The 21,317-nt window shown below is 42.7% G+C and overlaps 1 protein-coding gene across 1 annotated transcript in view; it reads right to left on the reverse strand.

Annotated features, from left to right (window-relative positions):
- Positions 1-7,445: 7,445 nt before the first annotated feature.
- The window catches only part of alcama (activated leukocyte cell adhesion molecule a), a 66,378-nt gene continuing 52,506 nt past the window's right edge, over positions 7,446-21,317 (reverse strand). Inside the window, exons 7-16 of the mRNA XM_071522313.1 lie at positions 20,399-20,523; positions 19,114-19,246; positions 17,021-17,133; positions 15,999-16,122; positions 15,695-15,816; positions 12,885-13,014; positions 10,590-10,616; positions 9,385-9,499; positions 8,797-8,913; positions 7,446-7,754 (exon numbers count right to left, since the gene is read on the reverse strand). Coding sequence (XP_071378414.1) covers positions 8,829-8,913; positions 9,385-9,499; positions 10,590-10,616; positions 12,885-13,014; positions 15,695-15,816; positions 15,999-16,122; positions 17,021-17,133; positions 19,114-19,246; positions 20,399-20,523 — 974 coding nt within the window. The 3' untranslated portion in view covers positions 7,446-7,754; positions 8,797-8,828. The remainder of the gene's footprint in view (positions 7,755-8,796; positions 8,914-9,384; positions 9,500-10,589; positions 10,617-12,884; positions 13,015-15,694; positions 15,817-15,998; positions 16,123-17,020; positions 17,134-19,113; positions 19,247-20,398; positions 20,524-21,317) is intronic.

Raw genomic sequence — 21,317 nt, forward strand, 5'->3', positions numbered from 1 at the left:
TGTTCACAGGCAGAACGATCCAGCAAGAAAAAGTAGGAAAAGGTCTTTGGTTTGGTCTTTGACTGAGCGGTAGGAGGCTACTTCAAATGCAGGGGAACGGAATGATGATCCCAATCGTAGTATTAAGTACTGTTCACTGCCATGCTGTTCGCTGACATCAAAATGTACCCATAATGCTGTGCGAATTTTAGCTGTTTGACGGGAGACTCTGCAGCCAAAGTGCTCTTACAGCCCCCACAGCGGGATGTGGAAGGGACAGGGTCCGGCCGGTGTGTGTGTGTGAGAGAGAGACAAGACCGCGATGATGAGGTTTTGATGCCTTTCAAAACCTCAAATCCACTTCCGCCCTCCCGTCCCTCGTCCCTTCCCCTTCCTGTTTTTTTTTTTGAGCGGCACTTTAAAGGGGAACGCCACTGTCGTTAAGCGGTGAACGCGTTTCGCTCTTAAGGCCCGAGGATTTTGCGATGGCGAGCCGCGGCCGTCTGGAAGGGAGAAGTCAAGAGAACCAAGGCTCTAATCTGCGTTATCATCCGCCGAATATGCAGATGCAGATTTGGAAAAACAATGTTATCCAACGCAGCGCAGCCATAAATGTGTGTCGACAAAACAGAAGCAACGTAAAAAAAAAAAAGCATAGAATTAAGAACTTACATAACGGCTAGTCATCAGCTCAGGAGATTTATCGGCTCCCTTGACAATGGGAGATGGAAATTCTGGACTCATGCTGTTTATTAGAGTTTTTACATCCAAATGAGGTTTGTATTACAGTGGTGCTATCCGCTCTGAAGCAGACAATGCACCAGGATCCTCAGAAAGCAATCATCAATACTGTGTTCACCTTTTCCATCTTTTCCAACTGATGGAGTGTGACATCACAGATTCGTTTTCTGGCAGACCAAGCCCCTTTTAAAGCATAGGAACGGCATGTCAAGGCAGAAATTCAGTGGCATTCCCCTTTAACTCGAAGCTTAATTTTGCACTGGTCTGTTTTTTGTTTTTTTCTCTCTTTTTCCTCAAACTTGAAAGTCTCTGAGCTCAGAATTGGCAATTCCATTGGACTCCCTTGTGAAGGGGGTAAGTGGCCTTAGGTTGCAAAGGGCAGTTGTTATTTTCTAATTCCATTTTCTTATTAATGTGGTTCGGTGACAAATACTGTGTTGATAAATATGTAAAGCATAGACTAATGTGCAATTAATTTATACATTATTAATGCCTTTTTCTTGATATGTTATTTTCATGGATAAGTAAATAAAAAAAGTCATGACTTCTTTTTTTTAACGATGTGCGTGTGTGTGTGTTACACTTAATGCCATTTTGCTGTGAGCACCATGGGTCAATTGTTTCCTAACATTTTCACTGTTCCTGCGTAGAATGAGTGCATTACTTTGAACTAGAGGCTTCTAAAAAGTCAATTGTGGTTATACTTGTTCCAGTAATACGACAGCAATGCAGCAGAATGTCATCAATAACTGTGACTTCAAACGCTCCCCAAGCAAGCTACTAAAGTCAGATACAGGCAAACCTGCTCTTTGACAAATTATGGTAGCTTGGAGTTAAAGGGAAAAAAGCAAGTTTCTGGGTGTCAGAACATAGACACAGAAATCATCCACATGTCCCCGGTAGATCATTTGCTCCGGTCGGTTTAGCATACACTATGTTGAGTGATCGTAGGCTACTAGCATTTTCCAAAGTAAGAAGAGTAATCTTTTAGTGATAAAAAGTTTTAAGTTCTCATTTATTGCTCAATGAGTATCATTAACTAAATATAGCTGATGTAACCAGATTTATTTTTTGAACTATTTCAGACATGTATTCATCCGCTGTGTAGTGATTTGTAGCTGCACACAGTCTCCCATGACCCACCACTTTCACTTCCTATAGAAAAGGGGAAAGTAGTCCCTGCTAGTTGAAAACATGAACATTTTATCAGTCTGCTACACAAACCTGCCAGACTGCAGTGCAAGTGCCACAAGGTCTCATTTTCTCCCTTCTGAAATAATGTTGCCTGCTGAACACTGTCATGTCACTGTGACATTCTCTAAAATGAAACACTTAACCAATTCAGGTTCTTTTCATTGTGTTTTACTGGGCATCTTGCATCCAGTACAGCTTGACATGCACAGTGAATGATCACACTGTCTTATGAATTATCATTCATTACATACCTAGTGTATGCTAAAGTGTTAGCATGGAGCACTGGAGCAAATTCGTGCATAAAATAGGCCACGCCCATCATGGGGGAAATCGCTCTCCATTCACTTTGTGTGACTGAATGTACATCATTGTCATTATTTCCCAAATTAAACATGCCTAAAAGCTGTTGTGTGGTGGGATTCCCAGCCAACAAACTTAAAAACCGTGAATTACAGTTTTTTGGGCTCCCGAGCAAAACAAGGAGCCGTTAAGAAGAAAAATGTGGATCCAGATGTAAGGAGAGAGGCGCTGACAGTGGCTCATGGTAGAAGAGTATGGAATCAGATTTGTGCCAATAGGATCAAACAAAACTTCTTAAATATCACACAAAAATAAGAATTTGAGAGAGAATAAAACTCACTGAAGCAAAAAAAAATGTCATCTCAAAAGTAAAACTTATAACAAGCAAACAAATTATTTGTGTACTTTGTACTTTAGTTCCCTCTGCTTCTTTCTCACTGATCAGACTTTTGCAATCACTGTGGGCTTTGCGGTCACGCTGCCAGCTCTCTCGTTTGCGCTGCCTGACTTTTGGTTTTCAGTTCTGACACAAACCTCTCGCGTGGGCGGGTTTTTTTCAGGGGTGCGTCCCCATTGGCTAATGAGTTTTTGAGTGACAGCTCGGTGCCCTGGATGTTGTTCAGTGCAGCAAGCGCGAGTTTCGGACAACACCATTAACAGCAGCACTGGACATTCGACTATCTAATTTACTGGATTAATTCCTAAATAAAGTGTAAGTATTAGACGTTTACTTCAAATATATGCTTATATATGCATAAATGAAACACACACACACAGTACATTCATAGTACACATAGTATACTCTGTCTACATTCATATCTGAAACACATACATGTATACTCCTGTATACTCATATACATACATATGAAATGTTTGCACATGCATAGGTTAAACACTCGGACATGAATGTGTAAATTAAAAGTATACATATATTAACAGTGTTATGAGTCTGTGTTTAATTCGGCGTGTATCTGATCCCCCAACCAGCACTTATTTCAGTGAGAAATCAAATTTTTGAAACGGTTCACCTCTCATTCCCACGGTCTTCTCCCACTAAAATAGCGCAGCTAACCAACAGAGGCTGGTAAGTTGAGGCCACAAAATCCAAAATGTAAAGTTTGTACGGAAATACAGTTTATCTTTATGGATTCTATTGGTGCCGAATTGACAAGAAGACTGTCTACATATGACGCCTTTTATCTTGTGTTTCTAGAGTTATGTGTTTTTACGAACACCTAAGGAATTGTTAATATGTCATATTTCTTAAAGGGAGTTTGTTGTAATATTTTCCCTGGAGATCGCAGGAAGCTTCAGTTTAATTCAAACTGCTAATATGTATATCTGTTAACATTTTAACTGCTAAAGTATGATAAGGTTGTCTGACGTTGATTGCTGTTAGTTATTGGTTTGATTAATGGTTTAATGATGTGTGTTTGTATTGATTACTGACGGTGGCTGATCAGGCTAAGTATCAGCTAATTGTGTGGATGTAGCCTTAGCTTCTTAGCTAGCAATCATTATAGATAGCAAGTTAGTTAACGTTAATTAGGTGAAAGCTAACTCACATAGCAAAGCTTAGCTTTATTTCTAACTTAACACAATAAAACAACAAAACGTCTAGTACAGCACAGACAACATGATCAATACTTACACTTTATGTAGGAATTAATCCAGTAAATTAGTGGAATGTCCAGTGCTGCTGTGTATGGTGTCGTCCAGGTATCGTCCGAAACGCCCTCATTCAACTCATTAGCCAATGGGGACGCACCCCTGAAACAACCCGCCCACGCGAGCCGACCGTGATTGCAAAAGTCTGATCAGTGAGAAAGAAGCAGAGGGAACTGTAAACAAAAGTACACAAATAATTTGGTTGCAAGTTATAAGTTTTACTTTTGAGATGACATTTTTTTTGCTTCAGTGAGTTTTATTCTCTCTCAAATTCTTATTTTTGTTTGATATTTAAGAAGTTTTGTTTGATTCTATTGGCACAAATCTGATTCCATAGGGTAAGGAGACCAAACTACCAAAAAGTCTGAGTAGTATTATACGAGTAGGTGTCACTTTTTTTCAGATGGTGCTTCTCATTTTAGAATTAAACTCTTCATTTATTTATTAATTGGGGTGCTGGCTCCAAAAAGACAAGCCCACAGTACATCTGCTAAAATGGATTCAAACTCACCACCCTTTGGACTAACAGGCAATGACCTATTTTGCTTGTTCACAGTATGCATCTGATTTAGGATTTGTTCCACAGCACACTATTAGCTAATGCAAATGTCTTGGACAGTGTCTTAGGTTGGAACTGCCAAAACCAAGAGGTGGAGGCAGCGCTTTCCTCAGCGAGCCAACCTGAATCATCCGGGGAATGAGTCTGATTAAAATAACCGCTTTCAGAGGGTGCTGCTTTTCTGTAGACGTGGGGTGGGAATTGAACTCACACCCCAAACACTGTGCCACTGTGCCAGTCTAAATATTACATTTCATACAGGGTGGTGGAGTTACAGGCGAAGGATGCGAGGGGCTTACGCACAGGTAAGACACCCTGAAGCATAAAAAAAAAGCTGCATCCATGGATTAAAGGGGCATTAAGTATTCTATCAGCCTCTGTCGGCAAGCAGGAGGAATCGTGACAGCATCGATAGAGCTAATCTCCTCCTACACAAGTCTGTGGCTCAGCCTCCGCCCCTCCCGCCCCCTTGAGTTACACTGGCCAAGTCACATTGTCATAATACAGACGAGTAAGCTAGCTAATTAGAGCCGAGATCCAGCAGAAATGTCTGGTGAAGAGCTAATATATCACCGTGCAGATCGGGAGTGTCTTGACACTCCAAATCTCAGCACCTGGCGAAGTAATCATAGAGTCATTGGTATTGATCAGCAACCACTTGCAGATAAATTATGTCCATTTTGTGCTATGGGGCAGTAAAAACTGTACTTATTGCCCCTTTAAATTACTGAACATTAATTACAGAAGTGACCACTGAGAGCTAAATTTTTTGCATAGAATGTAGAAAATATGTACTTGCGGTTGCCAAGGAAATGTATTTTATTCGGGAAGGTTTCCAGGGGCCACTCGTTACCTTTTATGTAGCTCTCAAGTGGCCCTCAGGCCTAGCTTGTGCCTCCGCAGTACAGCAGTAACACTCTGTACAATCACACACACAGTAAGTGCAGTAATCGGATAGAAGGAAAAGGGACTATTTATTGACAAAAACCCTTGCAGATAGCACTGTTTTTTTTTTCAAAATGTACACTTTATTGTCAACAACAGTACAAAAACAAAAGTCTATATTTACAATACTACTATGGCCTTCTCATCTTGCCCTCTTTGGTTTCACTGCTGACCTGATTATTTGAAAAGGAACAAAAAGGCATGAGAAAACAATGGACTAGGTGCACAAAGATGTCGACCAACCGCTTTTTTTGGAACCACCCCACAGTGCAAACCGACCAAAAGTCACCCTCCGCTCTTGGAGATTTGGTGGAGCCCAAGGCGGCGAGGAACAAGACATCTGACTTGAAGATGCTAGGTTGAGGCGCGAGCTAAATCTGCTAAGCCTGCTCAGTGTGAAATGCTGCATTCACATCATATCAGAAGAAGTGGTACTAGGGGGCTGACGTGAAGGTTTTTTTTTTCCCAATTCACGATTAATCTGATATGATGTGAATGCGGCAACAGTAGTGGTAATGTAGTGTTCTGGTGTTCTCATTAATATTAATCACGTGCAAGCTTAGAGATTGACTGGATTTTTTTTGTCAAGTCAGTTGTCCCACCAAAACATGCAAGTCATCACTACAAACATTCCCAAGGCTTGTAATTCCTGTGAACAATTTTCATGATGCATTGCATTGTGGGATGAAACCAGGAGGACCAGCAGACCACCATCTTTGTGCACCTTCTCTACTTTGCCAATCACAACCATTGTCTCAAACTTGGGTTATCCTTCAGACCATTTAACCAAAAACAAAAATAACAACATGCGCAGACACTGTATTGCCTTATTCACCCTCATGTAACTCTCCTACCATACAGTACCTTTTCAACACTTGAATCGCCCCTTCTGAGGAGGCTTCAAAGAAGATGATCTAGCATGCTGCAGCACAACCATCCTGGTTGGTTTCACACAAAACATAAATACATCGAAAACACAAAAAAACACAGGACATTCAGACCTGGCATAATTAAAAAAAAACTAAAAAAAACATGATTTACTTTCAATCCGTGGTCTTAACCTATAAAGTACGGTACTTCAGGAGAGGAACTCTAGAAATAAAGGAAGGTGAAGAGGTGAAGACTGCAGTTTCAGTCTTGAACTAAATCACAGATGCACCGATCACAAACAGTGTCATAACCCAAGCCTATCCAAGTGTCTGTTTTCATATGAAGAGGGGGGGAAAATATGGCAGCGTGTTCTTTTTGCCGTTTGCCAAGTTGTTGCACATTCCTGAACACATTTTCACCTTTTCACATTTCGGTTTATTTGCAACTAAAAGGAAAGCCTCCCGGTAATCCCTGGGAGAGAAAAACTAGAAGTGAGTGACAGTGCAATGTTAATGCAGAATAATAGTGAAGCTGAAGTGGGGAAAATGACTGTAATTTACAGAAATAATCAAGAACTAATTGGTGGGTGTCGCATAACGCTCCATTTGTTGACTTCCTATCTACACAAATGCAATTTCAGACACGATAAGTTTGCTTTTTTTTGGATCACAGACAGTTACAATGAACTGCATGTATAGAAATCGTTCTATATTACATCCAATTGCTGATTTTTATGCTGTGACTAGAACTACAACTCAAACTGTCGTGGGAATCCATTGCCAGATATTCAGACAATCAATTAGCCAGTGTTCAAACCCAAGAAAGTAAGTCGGGGGGTTAAGTGGTGCGGAGGTTATCTTTTGAGAACGTGCAACAGCTTCAATAATCTGTCGCTAAAGCCTGTAAATGTTAGCTCCGAGGGCGGTGTTGGCAGGGTGAAACAGCAGTGAAGTGTCATTTTTTTTTTTTTTTTTCTCTGAGCACAGTCGAGCGAAGGCTTTTCCACACACAGCGCACACAAAAAAAAAAAAAAAAAGAAAAATTTTTTGGCATGCTCAGCCGGGGCACACGCATAATTATGATTCGTTACACAGGCCTTTAAAAGCGTACAAGGATTTTACATTCTTTGAAGAAAATTTCAAGAGCAAGAACAATTCAAAAAAAAAAAAAAAAAAGTCCTAAAAAACAAAAAAAAAAAAAACAAAAACAAAAAGGAGCGCCAAAAAAACCCAGCGCACAGCCTCACGGGTCGCTCGGGAAAACAGAAGGGGGGGAAAAAAACACAGAGAGCATTCACCAGGAACACAAACAGAAAATGACACGGTAACACGAGGCGGCCTTTGTGCAGGACCGCTAACGGCGGGATGGGACAGCAGGCTGTGGGCGGGGCTTGGTGGGAAATTACTCTTGATTGCTGCTCGCGCGGAGCCTGATGGAGGGCGTCGGCAGCCAATTGGGAGTCTTGGTTTCGGCGTGACGGGGGGGCCGCGTTCAACTGCTGCTTCCCCAACAGAGAAAGAGAAACACAGTCAGGTTTCGGTCGTGTAAAGTTTTAACATCTTGCTTAACGTTTTATGATGCCAGATGAATCACCCATACTCGAGTAATGTCTACACATTTTAATAACATACAGTACATACAGGTTATGTATTGACATATAAATCTAAAAATCTTAACCATATATGTACAATATGTGGAGGAAATGTATGTCAATATTACAAAAATGACCACTTTCTTCTTCATATGTTCTTTTACATGTTCTTCATGCATTTACATATATGTACATACAGTACATGGTGAAGAAATACATTTAAATATATTTAAATGTATATTATCCCAGGCTATATTATGCAAGAGTGTTATGTGTTGAAATGAAATATGCCAATATACAGTATTGACTTACATTTTGAAGTAGCTTGCCAGGATAATATTATTCATGACTATATATTTACTTCTGTTTTGAAATATTTCAATAAATATTTATTTAAAGAAGAAAATCCAATATTTAAAATAAATAGATGCAGTGCAGAATGAGTGCGGCACATTTGGGAGATAATGAGATAAATATTGGACTTTTGGAGCCACAGTGTTACTTAATAAGTGCAGGAGCTGTATAGAGAAATTTTATGACTTTATAACTTTTATGATTTTATAACCTCTTGTTTTAAAGAAGGAGGCTGCTAGCCACTGTGTTTCACCAGTGTTTTGCCCCTGGTTTTGACTGACAGGTGCGATCTAATTCCGTCATTATTTGCGATCTACAGCACACTGAAAGGCTCAAAAAGGTTGTTGCACAGCTACTGGAGAAGCATCCAGCTGTTCAAAATGCTTAATGATCGATAAGAGGAATCGCTAGAGTGGTCGCTTATCGATTCCGGTGAATTAGGCAATTTGGAACCGGGACTAAATTGGAACCGGTTCTCAATACCCGGCCCTACCAACATCCAAACTTGTCCATCATGTTGCAGCCACACTGAAATTGAAATTCAACTCAGTTTGACACTTTCTATGTGTGTGTGTGTGTGTGTGTGTGTGTATACCTTTTTCGTCCCTGAGTCCAGCCCGGCCGTCATTAGACGTTGTGATTGTTCTCCTCCAGCTTCTTGCTCTCCTCAGACGTTCCCACCTCCTTCTCTCCGGTCTTCCAGCTTCCTTGTCTGCGGTGAATACAGAGGTTTTTAGAGAGTGACGCATCTGTCCCTGCGGCGTGACCCTCCTGCACCCCGCGTCCGCACGGCAAAAGCTGGAAACTCTTCAACATATATATATATATATATACTGAATATATATATATACACGCCACGTTCCTCCTCTCTCCCTCTGAATCACATCCACTTCTTCTACCTCTTCCTCCGCTACGTGCTCTGAAAGCCTTCCACCTTACTGTACATCCGCAGCTCCCTTCCACCTTTCTATTGATTCTTTTTTGGGAGGTTTGATGTACTTTATTCATCCAGGAAGGGGCAAATTCTCTTTTCTCCCTCTGGTTGGGGTGCAGGGTGAGCTGGCTAAAGCAGTGATGTTACTGTGTTCCTCTGGATAAGAGGAACTTACAGTCAGATTTAAATGTAAATGTGGATGCTCCTGTGTGCGTGTGTGTGTGTGTCTGTGTGTGTGTGTGTGTGTACCTTGAATTCTTCATGTAGAGCCAGTAGATGAGTCCCACCACTGCTGCAGCTATGAGGAGCCCAGCCACGATGCCCACTATGAGCTTCGCCTGGTCCTCAGCATCCTCTGTAGACCCTGGGAAACAGACGCCACGAGGTGAGCTACAGGACACACACACACACACACACACACACTTCCAAAAAGCACTCTTACAAGAATACAGAGAGTTTATGGGTGATTGTCCCGTTGGTCAGCTTACCTGTTATGTATTGAGAACAGATACGTGACCCCAGTATTGTATAACACTTTAGCAAACACTATGTTGAGTGATAGTAGGCTCCATGCTAACACTTTAGTGACAGTCATTAACGTTATCTCAAAAGTGAGACAATGAGACATTGTAGCAGCTCTAAAGATAAATGGTAAGTAATCTTAAATGATAGGAGGTTAAGCCGGTGTTAAGTTAAGTTTGTGTAGGAGATTGGTAAAATCTATAAAAAAAAATACACAAAATGACACAAAAATAACGTGTTTTGAACTAGCAGGAACAACTTTCCCTGTTTCCATAAGAAGTGAAGGTGGTAGGTGGATGGTTTTTCACCTGATATGGTTCTAATGCTATATCGAGCTGTATTGAGTTAATGATATTTAATCTTTAAAATGTATGAATCTACAGGCCATAAAATAAAAACTACTACCAACCTTTTATACCTTAAAGTTCAGTCTTCTTACTTTGGATAATGCTAGTCAACATAGTGTATGCTAAAGAGTTAGCATGAAGCACTGGAACCAATGATCTACCAATGTTTTGGTATCTATGTTGTCATCACTTAACGGGCAAGTTGACCAAAGGGTCAGCGTCCCACAACTTGGTGCATTCCTATAATAATCTGTATAATCTGCTTCTGAAAGTTCACTTGCATAATGACCCAGTCTTTAGAAAATAACAAGGATGACAAAGCTGAGATGAGATGCATGTTCACGTGATGGTGTAGTACTGACTGCATGTAAATTGATGGCGTATGGGTCGGTTTATACATGATGGGAGTGTGATGAGTTGATGTAGAGTGTGTAATCAGAGAATCCAACAGGATGACCATACTATACCACATAAATTTCACCTAAGCACATCATTTGATATTCTCAGGGCAAATGTTCAATTGAGGCCCTTAAAAAAAAGTCTAGAAATTAATACAAAATTTGCCGAAGGAAATCAAAATCTTACCTTCAAACTTTGTATCCTCCTTAAATACTGAAATCAAACATAATCAAATTAGAAATCATAAAAAATTAAAAGCCAAACAAAACAAGCATACTGTACTGTTTACTAAAAACAAAAAGTCAAACAAAACTCGACAATTCTCCACTGATCAAAAGTAAAGAAAGTCTAGCCAGTCGCAGTCTGACAAAATGAAATCCAAAGTTTTCTGATTGTGCCTCGCTACAAGCAAATTGAACCTCGGCAGGAGGAAAAGCAACAACACCTTCTAAAAGCAACAATTTACTATGCTCTCAGAGCATATGCCAGGCAGTGGCTCTTAGACGCGAGGGAGAAAAAAAAAGGCGAGACAGGTTTAGCACCCCGACAAACAAGAAATCCAGCCAAACCCGGGAGATAGTGAGGGAGGAGGAGAGACAAAAGAGAGAGGGATTATCACAGACAGAGAGAAGGAATGAGGAGAAACAGCAATGGCACAGCATGTCTGCATGAAATGAAAGGACACTGCTGTTGCATTCAGCGTTAGCCTTTGACGGTCTCAGCCTTTTATTATATAGTCTTTCCTGTATTTTTTTAACCAAGCATCCATAGTAGGCGCAGTGTGAGGACTCTGTTTAATTGGTGTGTATGGACTGCAGACATTTAAATGCGAGTTCCACACCGGTAGCTGTTTGATTTCGCAAGGAACGACTTTGGGTGATAGGTTAAATGACTTCTGGAAAATAGGTGAAAACACAATTATACAGCGTGTTCGAAGGGAAAGCAAACACCAACTTAAAAGTCTCTCCGCATTCAAAGGTTGCGGTGTCTCTATAATAGTAGTTTATTCATGGGTGTCAATTCACTAAACCGTAACGTATTGCAAAGTGCCCGCATCCAAAATCATTTACCGCCACGCCTTCCCAGCCCCGCGTATACTGACTGAACTTCTGGGGACAAGGTGGAGCAAAGACCGGCGATTGACCAGATATTATTCGGCCGATGTGATAAATTATTAGACGTAGGTCAGCAAACTATCAGCTCAGAGGGAACATTGCTCCTGAATGCTGCCTGATGTGAATGTGTTTTAGTTTAGTTATGGCTTTCAAATGGATGTCTGGGGTTTTTGCTTCATCTTTGCTCTGCAATGTAATGATAAAAACTACAAGATCAAATTTTGGACTCATGACCCAACACATCTATTATAGCACTAGTATAACTCTCATTACGCCAATGCGTTCCCTATAAGAGCGAATGAAAACCAGCACATATCTCATTGCACAGCTACAATGAGCGCCATTCTGCGTGGGTCTGAAGTGGGGAGGAATTGCAAAACACTCAATAGCTAATAGTGTTTTCCTTTGAGTTGTTATGGCAGCGTCATAGTGGCCCGATACCTTCTGCGCTGGAGGCTGAAAAACTTAAGACACCACTCCTCCATCACTTTCAGGAGAGCTGCTGATCATAACATAATGCCACGTTATTATGTCTTGTTTCCAAGGTGACACCGTCGCCGTCGGAGAAGAAATGTGTCTCACCGAACAGATGATATTCTAATAGCATTTATTAGAACAGCATTCACCCCGAGTGGATATCTGAATAATTTCATTTTGCCCATTCTCATAGATGCTGCAATTCATATATTTTCATACTTTTCATCCAACCGTATATTTCCGCATCAGATGTTGTAGCGGTGTAAATGTCAATGTAAATGTCAATTGCGTTATCTTGCGACATATTTGCGTTTTTCTTATTTATATTCTATTTACTTTGCTATACACTATTACTGTATGCTGCTGCAACGAATTTCCCCACGCAGATCATTACAGTTTTATCATATGTTATCTTATCTTATGTGTGGACCATAAAAGAGAATATAGCTCACACCTAATCAACTTGAATTGCCCTTAACTGCAGGAAGGCTTTGCGTTGATGTTTGCTTGATTTTAGATGGTAATATGCCTCTTCTTATGTGAAAGAAATGGAATCGCACTGTAATACTTAGTAGTCTGTATTGAAATGAGTCTGCAGTAATCTAGCTGCTGGGAAGTTGCCCTCTAACCCTGTGTTCACACTGTGAGCAACATCATCAACCAGCAACTGGAAGAGTGTTTTTCGGTTCATTTTCAATTAATGCTACCTAATTAGTGCTTGGCTTGCTATGTTAACTCCTCAAAAGTGATGTAACATTATGAAAGGCAGTCCCAGGACAGAAAACACATGATTTGCCTGTTCAGAGCTTTCTAGCTGCAGGATAACCGCATAGATCCACCCGGAAACCATCAGACACGCCGGTCACAGTGTATACAAGCAGTAACTTACAGGACGAAACATTGATGGTCATGACATCCTCTCCCAGCCGGTTGGTGACGCTGCAAGTGACAGTCAGGTTCACCCTGGGTGTCACCGTGATCTTGTGGGTGGCCTTGCCATTCCTGTAGGAACTCTCCTCCTGCAGGTACAATAAAAACATATTCTTGAACTATGTGGAAAAATCACACACACACACACACACGTAATCGCCTCTTTAGTCGGAACACACTCTATCAACTTTTCCAGGATATTTTGTATACCGCTTGACAGGTGGAGAACAGCGGGGGGGGGTGGGGGGGCGAGGGGGGAGCAAGGCAGATAATGGGAGGAAAATACTGCAAATGTCGACATCAGACAAGGGAGCTGAACTCTGCCGATATGCCGGGGGAGTCTGACAGTAAAAGCCAAACCGCAAACTCATTCTGAATGCGGAATTAAACACAAAAAAAAAAAAAACCCTCTGCCTCCGTGCCAACAGACCTAAACCCGACAGAGAGGAGCTGCTCCTGTGATAGAGCGGTGCTGGTTGGTGCATTACCTGCTGGAGACGAGGCCTGCAGTAGTTCTTCACAGAGCCTTTTGATACACGTGGTATATATTAGAGTGAGCGATGTTCCGCGTTGAGGCCGAATGTCACCCAGACGGTGCTTGAAAAGCTCGCCTGAGAGATTGGTTGGGGCAATTCAAGAGCAGGTACGTTAAAGGGAATATGCGGCCGTTCCTTATCCTTTTTTTTTTTTTTGCACAGCTAACTCCCTCGCCCGCAGTATTTTCCATTTTCCGCAGGCCATTTTAGGGCGCTTTCACACACAGTCCTTTTTAAACAAAAGCCGACTCGAGCTGAAAAGCCACTCGGCTCTCTTTGTGTTCGCGTCATTTGAAAGAGGACTCGGGGTTCTCTGTCTCGTCCACTTCGGCTCTGATGGGGTTTCAGTCGCCTTTGTCTCCACACTACAGTTCCCATCTATAACGTCTTTAGGATCGGCACGAGCGCTTATGACCAGAATACTGTCCGGCTCATTGTAAAAAAAAAAAAAGGGCATGTGTCTTTTTGTGGAATCTCTGCTCCGTCTCATTTTGTCATGCGTGCTCATGTATTTTTGATGGCGTTTTTCAACTTTGACGCAGCACTGCTGTGCAGTCCTATTGAAGTGCCTGACTTTCATGCTGACAGGCAACCGGAGGAAAACTTTCATCTCTTGTACATTGTAGGCATTTGACGTTTGATATGTTCCTCATTCCCTGCGTCGAGGAGCGCAGTGCTTTCTTCCTCGGACCAAACTGCTGGCTGCCAGCCATGATTTGTCTTTGGTGCGTTCCAGTGGAGTGATAACAGGTGACATCACTTTGTGTTCGCCATGTGCTTTTTACGGGAAACACAAATCGGACTCAAAACGAACCACTCTCAGTGGTTCGTAATAAATAAAAGTTTGTAATAAATAAAAGATCAATAAAGTGTGAATGTGCAGAATTATGTTTATTTCTGAGCCTCGAATCTTCCTAGCAATGGCATTGGCTTGCTAGAATGTAAACAACTACTTGAAAGTGCAAATAATATAATTTGGATGGAGAGCTTATGAATTGTGATGGTCAAGTGTCTCATTTGTGATTACTACTGCAGAATAATATCACGATTCATTTTTCTGCCCCATAATACGTATTGTCACATTTTTGTATTGCGACATTGAAATTCGATATAGAGGGGTCAGCGGTCATTTGGAGAGTTCACATATGCAACAAATACTGACTAATCGCTTTGAGTACTCCTGAGAGGCTGACCAAGTGTGAAAACACACTTATATTCCCATCGATTTATCATAATTTGGGCCAAGGCTCTGGTCTAGTCCTGGGCCACCCGAATTATTCAGGTTTCTCAAGTCACTTGAGTTTGTACACACCTCATGAAAATCCACCATGGGACACTATATGCAGCAAATCACATAGCCTTTGCAGCATTCAATTCTAATGCAAACGTTCCTGCTGTGCATTCAATTGCCACTTGTCTGGGAAATTGCTGCCATTTATCCGTTATTGCCTTAAAAGGACAAGGAAGCTCTAACTTTGGCTGTAGCTTTCGGTGCAGAAATGATCCCCACTCAGTTCCCAACAATGCACTAAGGCTTGAAAAAGTTGCCTGTCAGTGGGATATTTCATGGGATCCAATACACAAAGGCTGGTAATGCGATTTGGAATTACATGCTGCATCCAATTACACTCTGAGCATATACTGTGCAACAATGTAGGAGGGTTTGAATGTTGGAGAAATGGTAGAAGTGAGTGAAAACCTCAGTAGAGCAATACTTTACTTTAATTGTATGGGCAAAGCTAACTCTGGCAGGCTCCTCAAAGAACACCTTAATCACATCACACTATACTATTTGTTCTGTTTTCTCGCTTCGCGTTGCCATTTCCGCCGCAGCTTCTTTTTCACCGCCGCCGGCCCGAATCTACCGGCTTTGGTTCTGCACAAAGGTAATGCGGTGCTAAATACGTGTATATTTATGTGCTGGATGTTTGTTTTGTTTCCTTCCTTGTATCCTGCAAGAGCAGAGCATTACTGTCAAGTCTATTTGTCTTACCGTTTCATGAAATACAGCTTAATACCGCACTGTTGTGCGACCAGATGTCTCGGTTCATGCAGAAACTTCTATATTAGTCGGTCTGGATAGATGCTGCAAATTATTTGTCCTAATAAAAACACAGGGTCTCCATCCTGGCGGAATGGTGAAAATGAGTTTAAGTTGCCAACTCAAGCGTTACATCGTGCTCACACACACACACACGCGCACACACACACACACACACTCCCTTATGCTTACATGGGTGCCGTTGATGCTCCACTGGAAGATGGGCTCTGGCACTCCCTCAGCCTCGCAGGTCAGGACCTTGTGTTGGGCGTCGTCCGCGCGGTGTTTGGTCAGACTGGTGATCACCGGCATTCCTGATGCAACCACATTACCATGTCACATTATTTCAGGATACTGACGCTTTGTTCGGGTTTTTACTGCTTCTACAAGACTCCTTGAACAAGCGAAATGGCTTTGGAAACGAACGGAATTCAGCTTTCTCACCCCGTACGCAGGCCAAGGGCCAAAGGACACAAACACACACACACACACTCACCTTCTACCACCAGTTCGAAGGACTGGCGACGCGTGATGCCGGCCATGGTCACCTCACACACGTAGACGCCTGCATCTGTGTACGTCAGCTCGCCGAACACCGGTGCCTTCGCCGCCTTACCATCCTAAAAAATGAGAGTTAAAATATCAATCTGTGTGAACCTGCCGCTGATTCATTTCACTCCAAATACAACAACAAACATGTCCTTCCTACCCCCTTTTATTCTCTTCTATTAACAGTATACCGAAGGGACATCCTATAAATGTATGGGAGGAAGATGTTCCTTTCAGCAATTAGTAAAAATGTAGTTTGTGTTCTGTCCAATGTGGAAATACCATACAGCCAGATATTATTCCCATGGGAGCTCTGCATCACCATGACGAAGACGCGGTATCTTTAATCTTCAGTATTTCAGCGTTTGCTGTATTCTTATCTATATCCTACTCTTTGCTGCAGCAGTGACCCAGTTTCCCCACAGGGATCATTAAAGATTCACCTTATCTTATCTTATTTCATCTTATGTTTCATGCTAGACTAAATTTCTTCAATGCATCAGCCATATCTTACTAGGATTTCTACTTTGGGCTGCAGATAAGGATTTGAAAAACAGTTCCTCTTTCAGAATTCCTTTTAATTCTGCCATCCCTTCCACAAATGTAATATCCGGTGTCTTCCGTGCGCCTCAGTGGCATTTTAAAGTTTTACTCTCCGTCAGAGGCGCAGTATAGAATAAATGGTTCACTAAGGAATGACACTGGCGTTCAGCTCTTGAGGAGGCAAAAGAAAAAAGAAATCATCACTTTCCCACCACTATATATAAAAGCACAGAGGGTGCACTTAGTAAGTTTCTCCTGTCAAATTTGATTATTGACTGAAGAGCAAGTGCTCTGACAGTATAGACAGTTACACAAATCCTCTCCTTTCGCCCTCTTCCATCTCCACCTACCTCTGTCTTTCATTCCCCCGCTCCCTTGATTACCCCTCCCACCCCCAACCCCGACCCCGACCCCGACCCCATTTACCTTGGTCCACGACACCTTAGCTTCACCCGAGGCGTCCTTCTCCATCTTCACCGCCAGGGTGTCCCCTACCGTCTTCAGGACCGTCCCGGTGGGAGTCAGACTCAGGTCCAGGTCTGAGAGACAGACAGGGGACAAAACGGGGATGGTTGTGTTGAGTCGTATCAGTTGGCTTTAGGTAACAGCTGCATCCATTTATTTTGCTGCCTCTTATCGTGGGGGAACAAAGCCGCCGTGATGCGGCGACCTTGACGGAGACTCATTCAACACTGATGTCACAAGGTCCGTTATCAGACCCAGTTCTGCCAGCTCCGGCGAGGTTTCAGCCTCTCCGTCTGCTTTGCAATAAGCCCATCAGTTTGGGCAGTATAACCGTAAACAAACCACTGATTAGCAGACCTAAAACCATGTATCTATTGTCTGTTAATGGAACCTACGTGTATTTTTTGTGTGATGGATGATTACCAAAACCACATGTCTCATGCCTCTGAGTTGAACCCTGATGCTTCTGTGGAACTTGAATTTTCAAGATTTCACTTCCCATTTCTTCTGCAACTTTTTGCTGACTAGAGCATTTTCCACTGTTACAAGGGTTATGCTGCATTCATGTCGTATGTAAAAGTCGGTAGATACGAGCTCCCTACAGTAAAATACCATTCATGTCAGCTTTTGAGTGGTAAATACCACCTGGAGCTCAGGTTTTGGCGATGGATCCTGATTTCTGTGGTCAAATATAGGGAATGATGTTTCAAATAAAACCAAGACAATGAACAACTGTCATCACATAAGTCATTTTGTCGTCACTACTCTTAAAATGCCATGGCAGGACACGACTACTTGCTGGATTTTTTGTTCGTAGATTGCATGTTCAATCCTGTAAAACATGAAGTGCATGTCATTTACGTATGAAAAAGCTGATCAGGAGCAACTGAAGTCTTCTCAAAACTTCAATCATGGCATCATGACGGCTTCAAACAAGTTCCAGCAACTCTTTTCCGAATCGTTTTTTAACCATCAAGTCGTTCCAACCGTCGCTCTAATTTCCCGTATGGCATGAATGCAACATTAAAAGGTGGGAAAATTGCCTCTGTGCCTCAAAATTTTGGGGTATTGTTACAAAAACCGGTATATGAATTTGGTAAGCCTGTTTGAATACAGCGGACCGGCTCTTTTTGGAGCAGTTCTCCGACCAACTTTTTGCGGGAAAAAGGAAAGCAGCACGTCAGACCGGGATGTGTCCGGTAATAAATATCTGTCCGCTAGCTGTCCCATAACATTTGCGTTACCGTGCGGCTTCTGCCAGGCAGCTAGCCGAGGCAACAGCAACATTCCCTTTTCTGGCGAGGACATGTTCCCTCCAGATACACAAACACACACATACACACAAAATATCTTAAACAATTTCCAATTTAGAAAGCTATTGTTTTTCTTTCACACTCACAAACTCAATTTAAAAGTTGGGAACTGAAAAGAATTCTTTGTTTAAGATGTGTGAAATGCACCGAAGCCGCAATATGGGACATAGGGGAGGGAAAATGTGTCAGACTTATTTTTTATTACAATCACAGGGCCCATTTGAACTGAAGGCTGAGAAACATACACCTGGGAAGAAGGGAGTAATTACTTGAGGGAGCGCTGGTGGATGGTAGGAGGGAGAAACGGCTTATCAGTTGCCTGAGCTCTTCGCCCACCCAAACACTTTGTCACTTTTGCTCAGTGGATGTCAGAAATTTCTAATTAGTTCTCCTCCTCCCTGCTTGGCACTCCACTCTTGCCTCCCTGCCAGCCTGGGCTCTCGAAGTTTAAATTTGATTACCATTACTTTGCTCCCATGACTTTATTTACAGTGAATAAAAGTGCCTTGTTATATAGAAAGTTAAGACATTTCGATCAAGGGGGGGGGGGGGGCGGCAGGATGTGGGGGAGTTTGTTTTTTTTTTGGGGGGGGAGGGAGAGCTGTTGTTTGCCGGCTCCAGGCAAAGGCAAACTCAGGACAACAGTGTGAGGTCTTGTCTGCGCTCCACCGAGTGATTTCCCCCTCTAGTTGCGGTACAGTGCAGCCGTGCTCTGCCTCTGCATATGTCACCGGTACTCACAGCTAACAACGATGTTTTGTGCGGCCTCCATTTTCTCGTCGTCGACCAGAGAGCATTTGTATTCCCCCGTGCCGTCTCGATGGATGGCAGTCAGCGTGTAGGAGTCCGAATTCTCCACCAGCACTTTCTGGCCCTGGCGGAGGGAGAGAGAGAGAAGAGGAGGAGGAGGAGGAGGAGGGGGAGGGAGAAGAGGAGAGCTGTGCTATTAGTTTCTATCATACTGAAATGAGAGCGTGAAATGAGGAGGAGTGGAGAGGCGAGAGGAGAGGAAAGATGAAGAGAGGAGGGGAGAGGAGTAATTTCTTAAAAGAAGAAAAAAAAAAAAAGTGCAGTTATGTATTTGTGAGCAGTTGCTCCCACTCAAGGTCAGACCTTTCATTAAAAAACTGGATATCAGCCAGTCGGAGTCGTCCATCTGCGATATGATGCAGCTTGTTTGATTACTTTTTTATTGTATAATTGATTTGTGGGTCTATGGGTCTACACATGTTTTCTTATTCTTACTCTATTATTATTATCCTGGGTTTTAATGGAGAGTTTTAGTGTCCCAGGTAGGGCTGAAAGATATCAACAAAAACTTTTGTTTTTCTTGTCATAGATTTTTTAGAACTTTCAAATTGTTTTAAGAAAAGTGATTTTGTTATAGAAAAAATGTGATGTCAGTGTGCAGGACTTACTGAGTTTGAGTATGATGAAAGGTTTTCACCAATATTGTACTTGATTCAAAGGGACAGAGAGTACCTGCAGCACTAAAATCCATTTTGGACGCCCCTCTCTCTTAAGCAGTTAATTGCAGCCTCTGCAATTTGGAAAATTGCAGAAATTCATATTGCGATTTCAATTATTTTTTGATTAATTGGTCAGCTCTGGTCCCAGGTCTAAATGCTTTTTTGTATTCTTCTGGCACGAAAATGGTCAAATTTAAAAAATACTGAATATCAGCGCAAAATATTGGCAGCTGCAATCCAATAAATATCGGTACTGGCCTTCAAAAACCTGTCAGTTCAACCCTAGCAGCAGTAACTATATTAGTATAAAACTTGAGACCTGGCCAGCAACCATCATCACAAAATTGTCAGCTGCCTTTTTGAATAGTGTCTTCTCTGCTTTCAGTCTGACTTCAGAAGTATCTCAGGATTCTCAAGCTCGGGCGTAATGGGGGAAGACTTTTCAGAGACATTTCAAAGAGCGGCTGCCGCTGTCCGGACGGCGAGGCGACGGCGGAATCCACAACGGCGAGTTGTAGTCACAGAGTCCGACTCCCCCGGGGGGGATGGCGACCCACCTTGATGTGGAAGTTGAAGCTGCTGGGCGGAGGGTTGCCGTCGGCGTGGCACTTCAGCGTCACGTTATCTCCTTCCGCGACCGGCCCCTCGGACAGCACCTGGAGGCTCACCTTCTCCGACGGGTCTGGGGTTTGAGCGGGCGGCGGAGAGAGAGAAAGAGAGAGAGAGAGAGAGAGAGAGAGGGGACAGAGTCAGAGAAGTTATTTCGTTATTTTTAAACACGCGCCGAGCGGAGTGGAAGCGCACGGCGACCGAGTGACCTCCCATCGCGTTTGAAAAGGCGACCCTTTCAACACCGTCATCAATAAACGGCGTTCGCTCCCATAAACTGGGGGCGAAGACTTTTCACTCGCCTACAAATTGGAAATTCCACCCATGAACTTGCTGCGGCGAGGCCTGGCCGAGAGATCCTCTTTTCCTTTCGAATCGATCGCGACCCCGGCCTCCCGCTCCCACCCGCTCCTCCCAAGGTCGGGGATGTGATCGGGAACACAAAGAAGCACTGCCGACTATAACCTCCAATTAGAAAAGGAACGGAAGTCGTGCGTCTCAGGGGAAAAAACAACAACAACAAAAAAAAAACTCAAATCCCGAAAAATCCCGGAAAAGATCCCATAGCCTGCCACAGCGGAGAGCTCAGCAGGCACCTCCTTCTCCTCGGTGCCGCTGTGTGCAGTTCCTCTGCCTCTGAGATAAAAAACAGCTTCCCAAGAGAGGAGCTGCTCAATCCGGTGCACCTCCACACCTTCAGCCGTCTCGAGCCAGAACAGTCTATTTGAGCGCATAAAAGAATACCATCCACATACACCTTTCATTCTCCGGAATTCTGTCTCATTTCTATCATGCCAACTTCTTATTTCATGCGTCTCATTCTTTTCAGAATCACTAGCTCATGTTACGCTGGCTGAATGGACTGCT

Source organism: Centroberyx affinis, unplaced genomic scaffold (genome assembly GCF_046629955.1).
Source record: "Centroberyx affinis isolate AG114_WGS23_722 - 3 ecotype Tasmania unplaced genomic scaffold, CSIRO-AGI_Caff_v1 ptg000975l_1, whole genome shotgun sequence".
Taxonomy (NCBI): Eukaryota; Metazoa; Chordata; class Actinopteri; order Beryciformes; family Berycidae; genus Centroberyx; species Centroberyx affinis.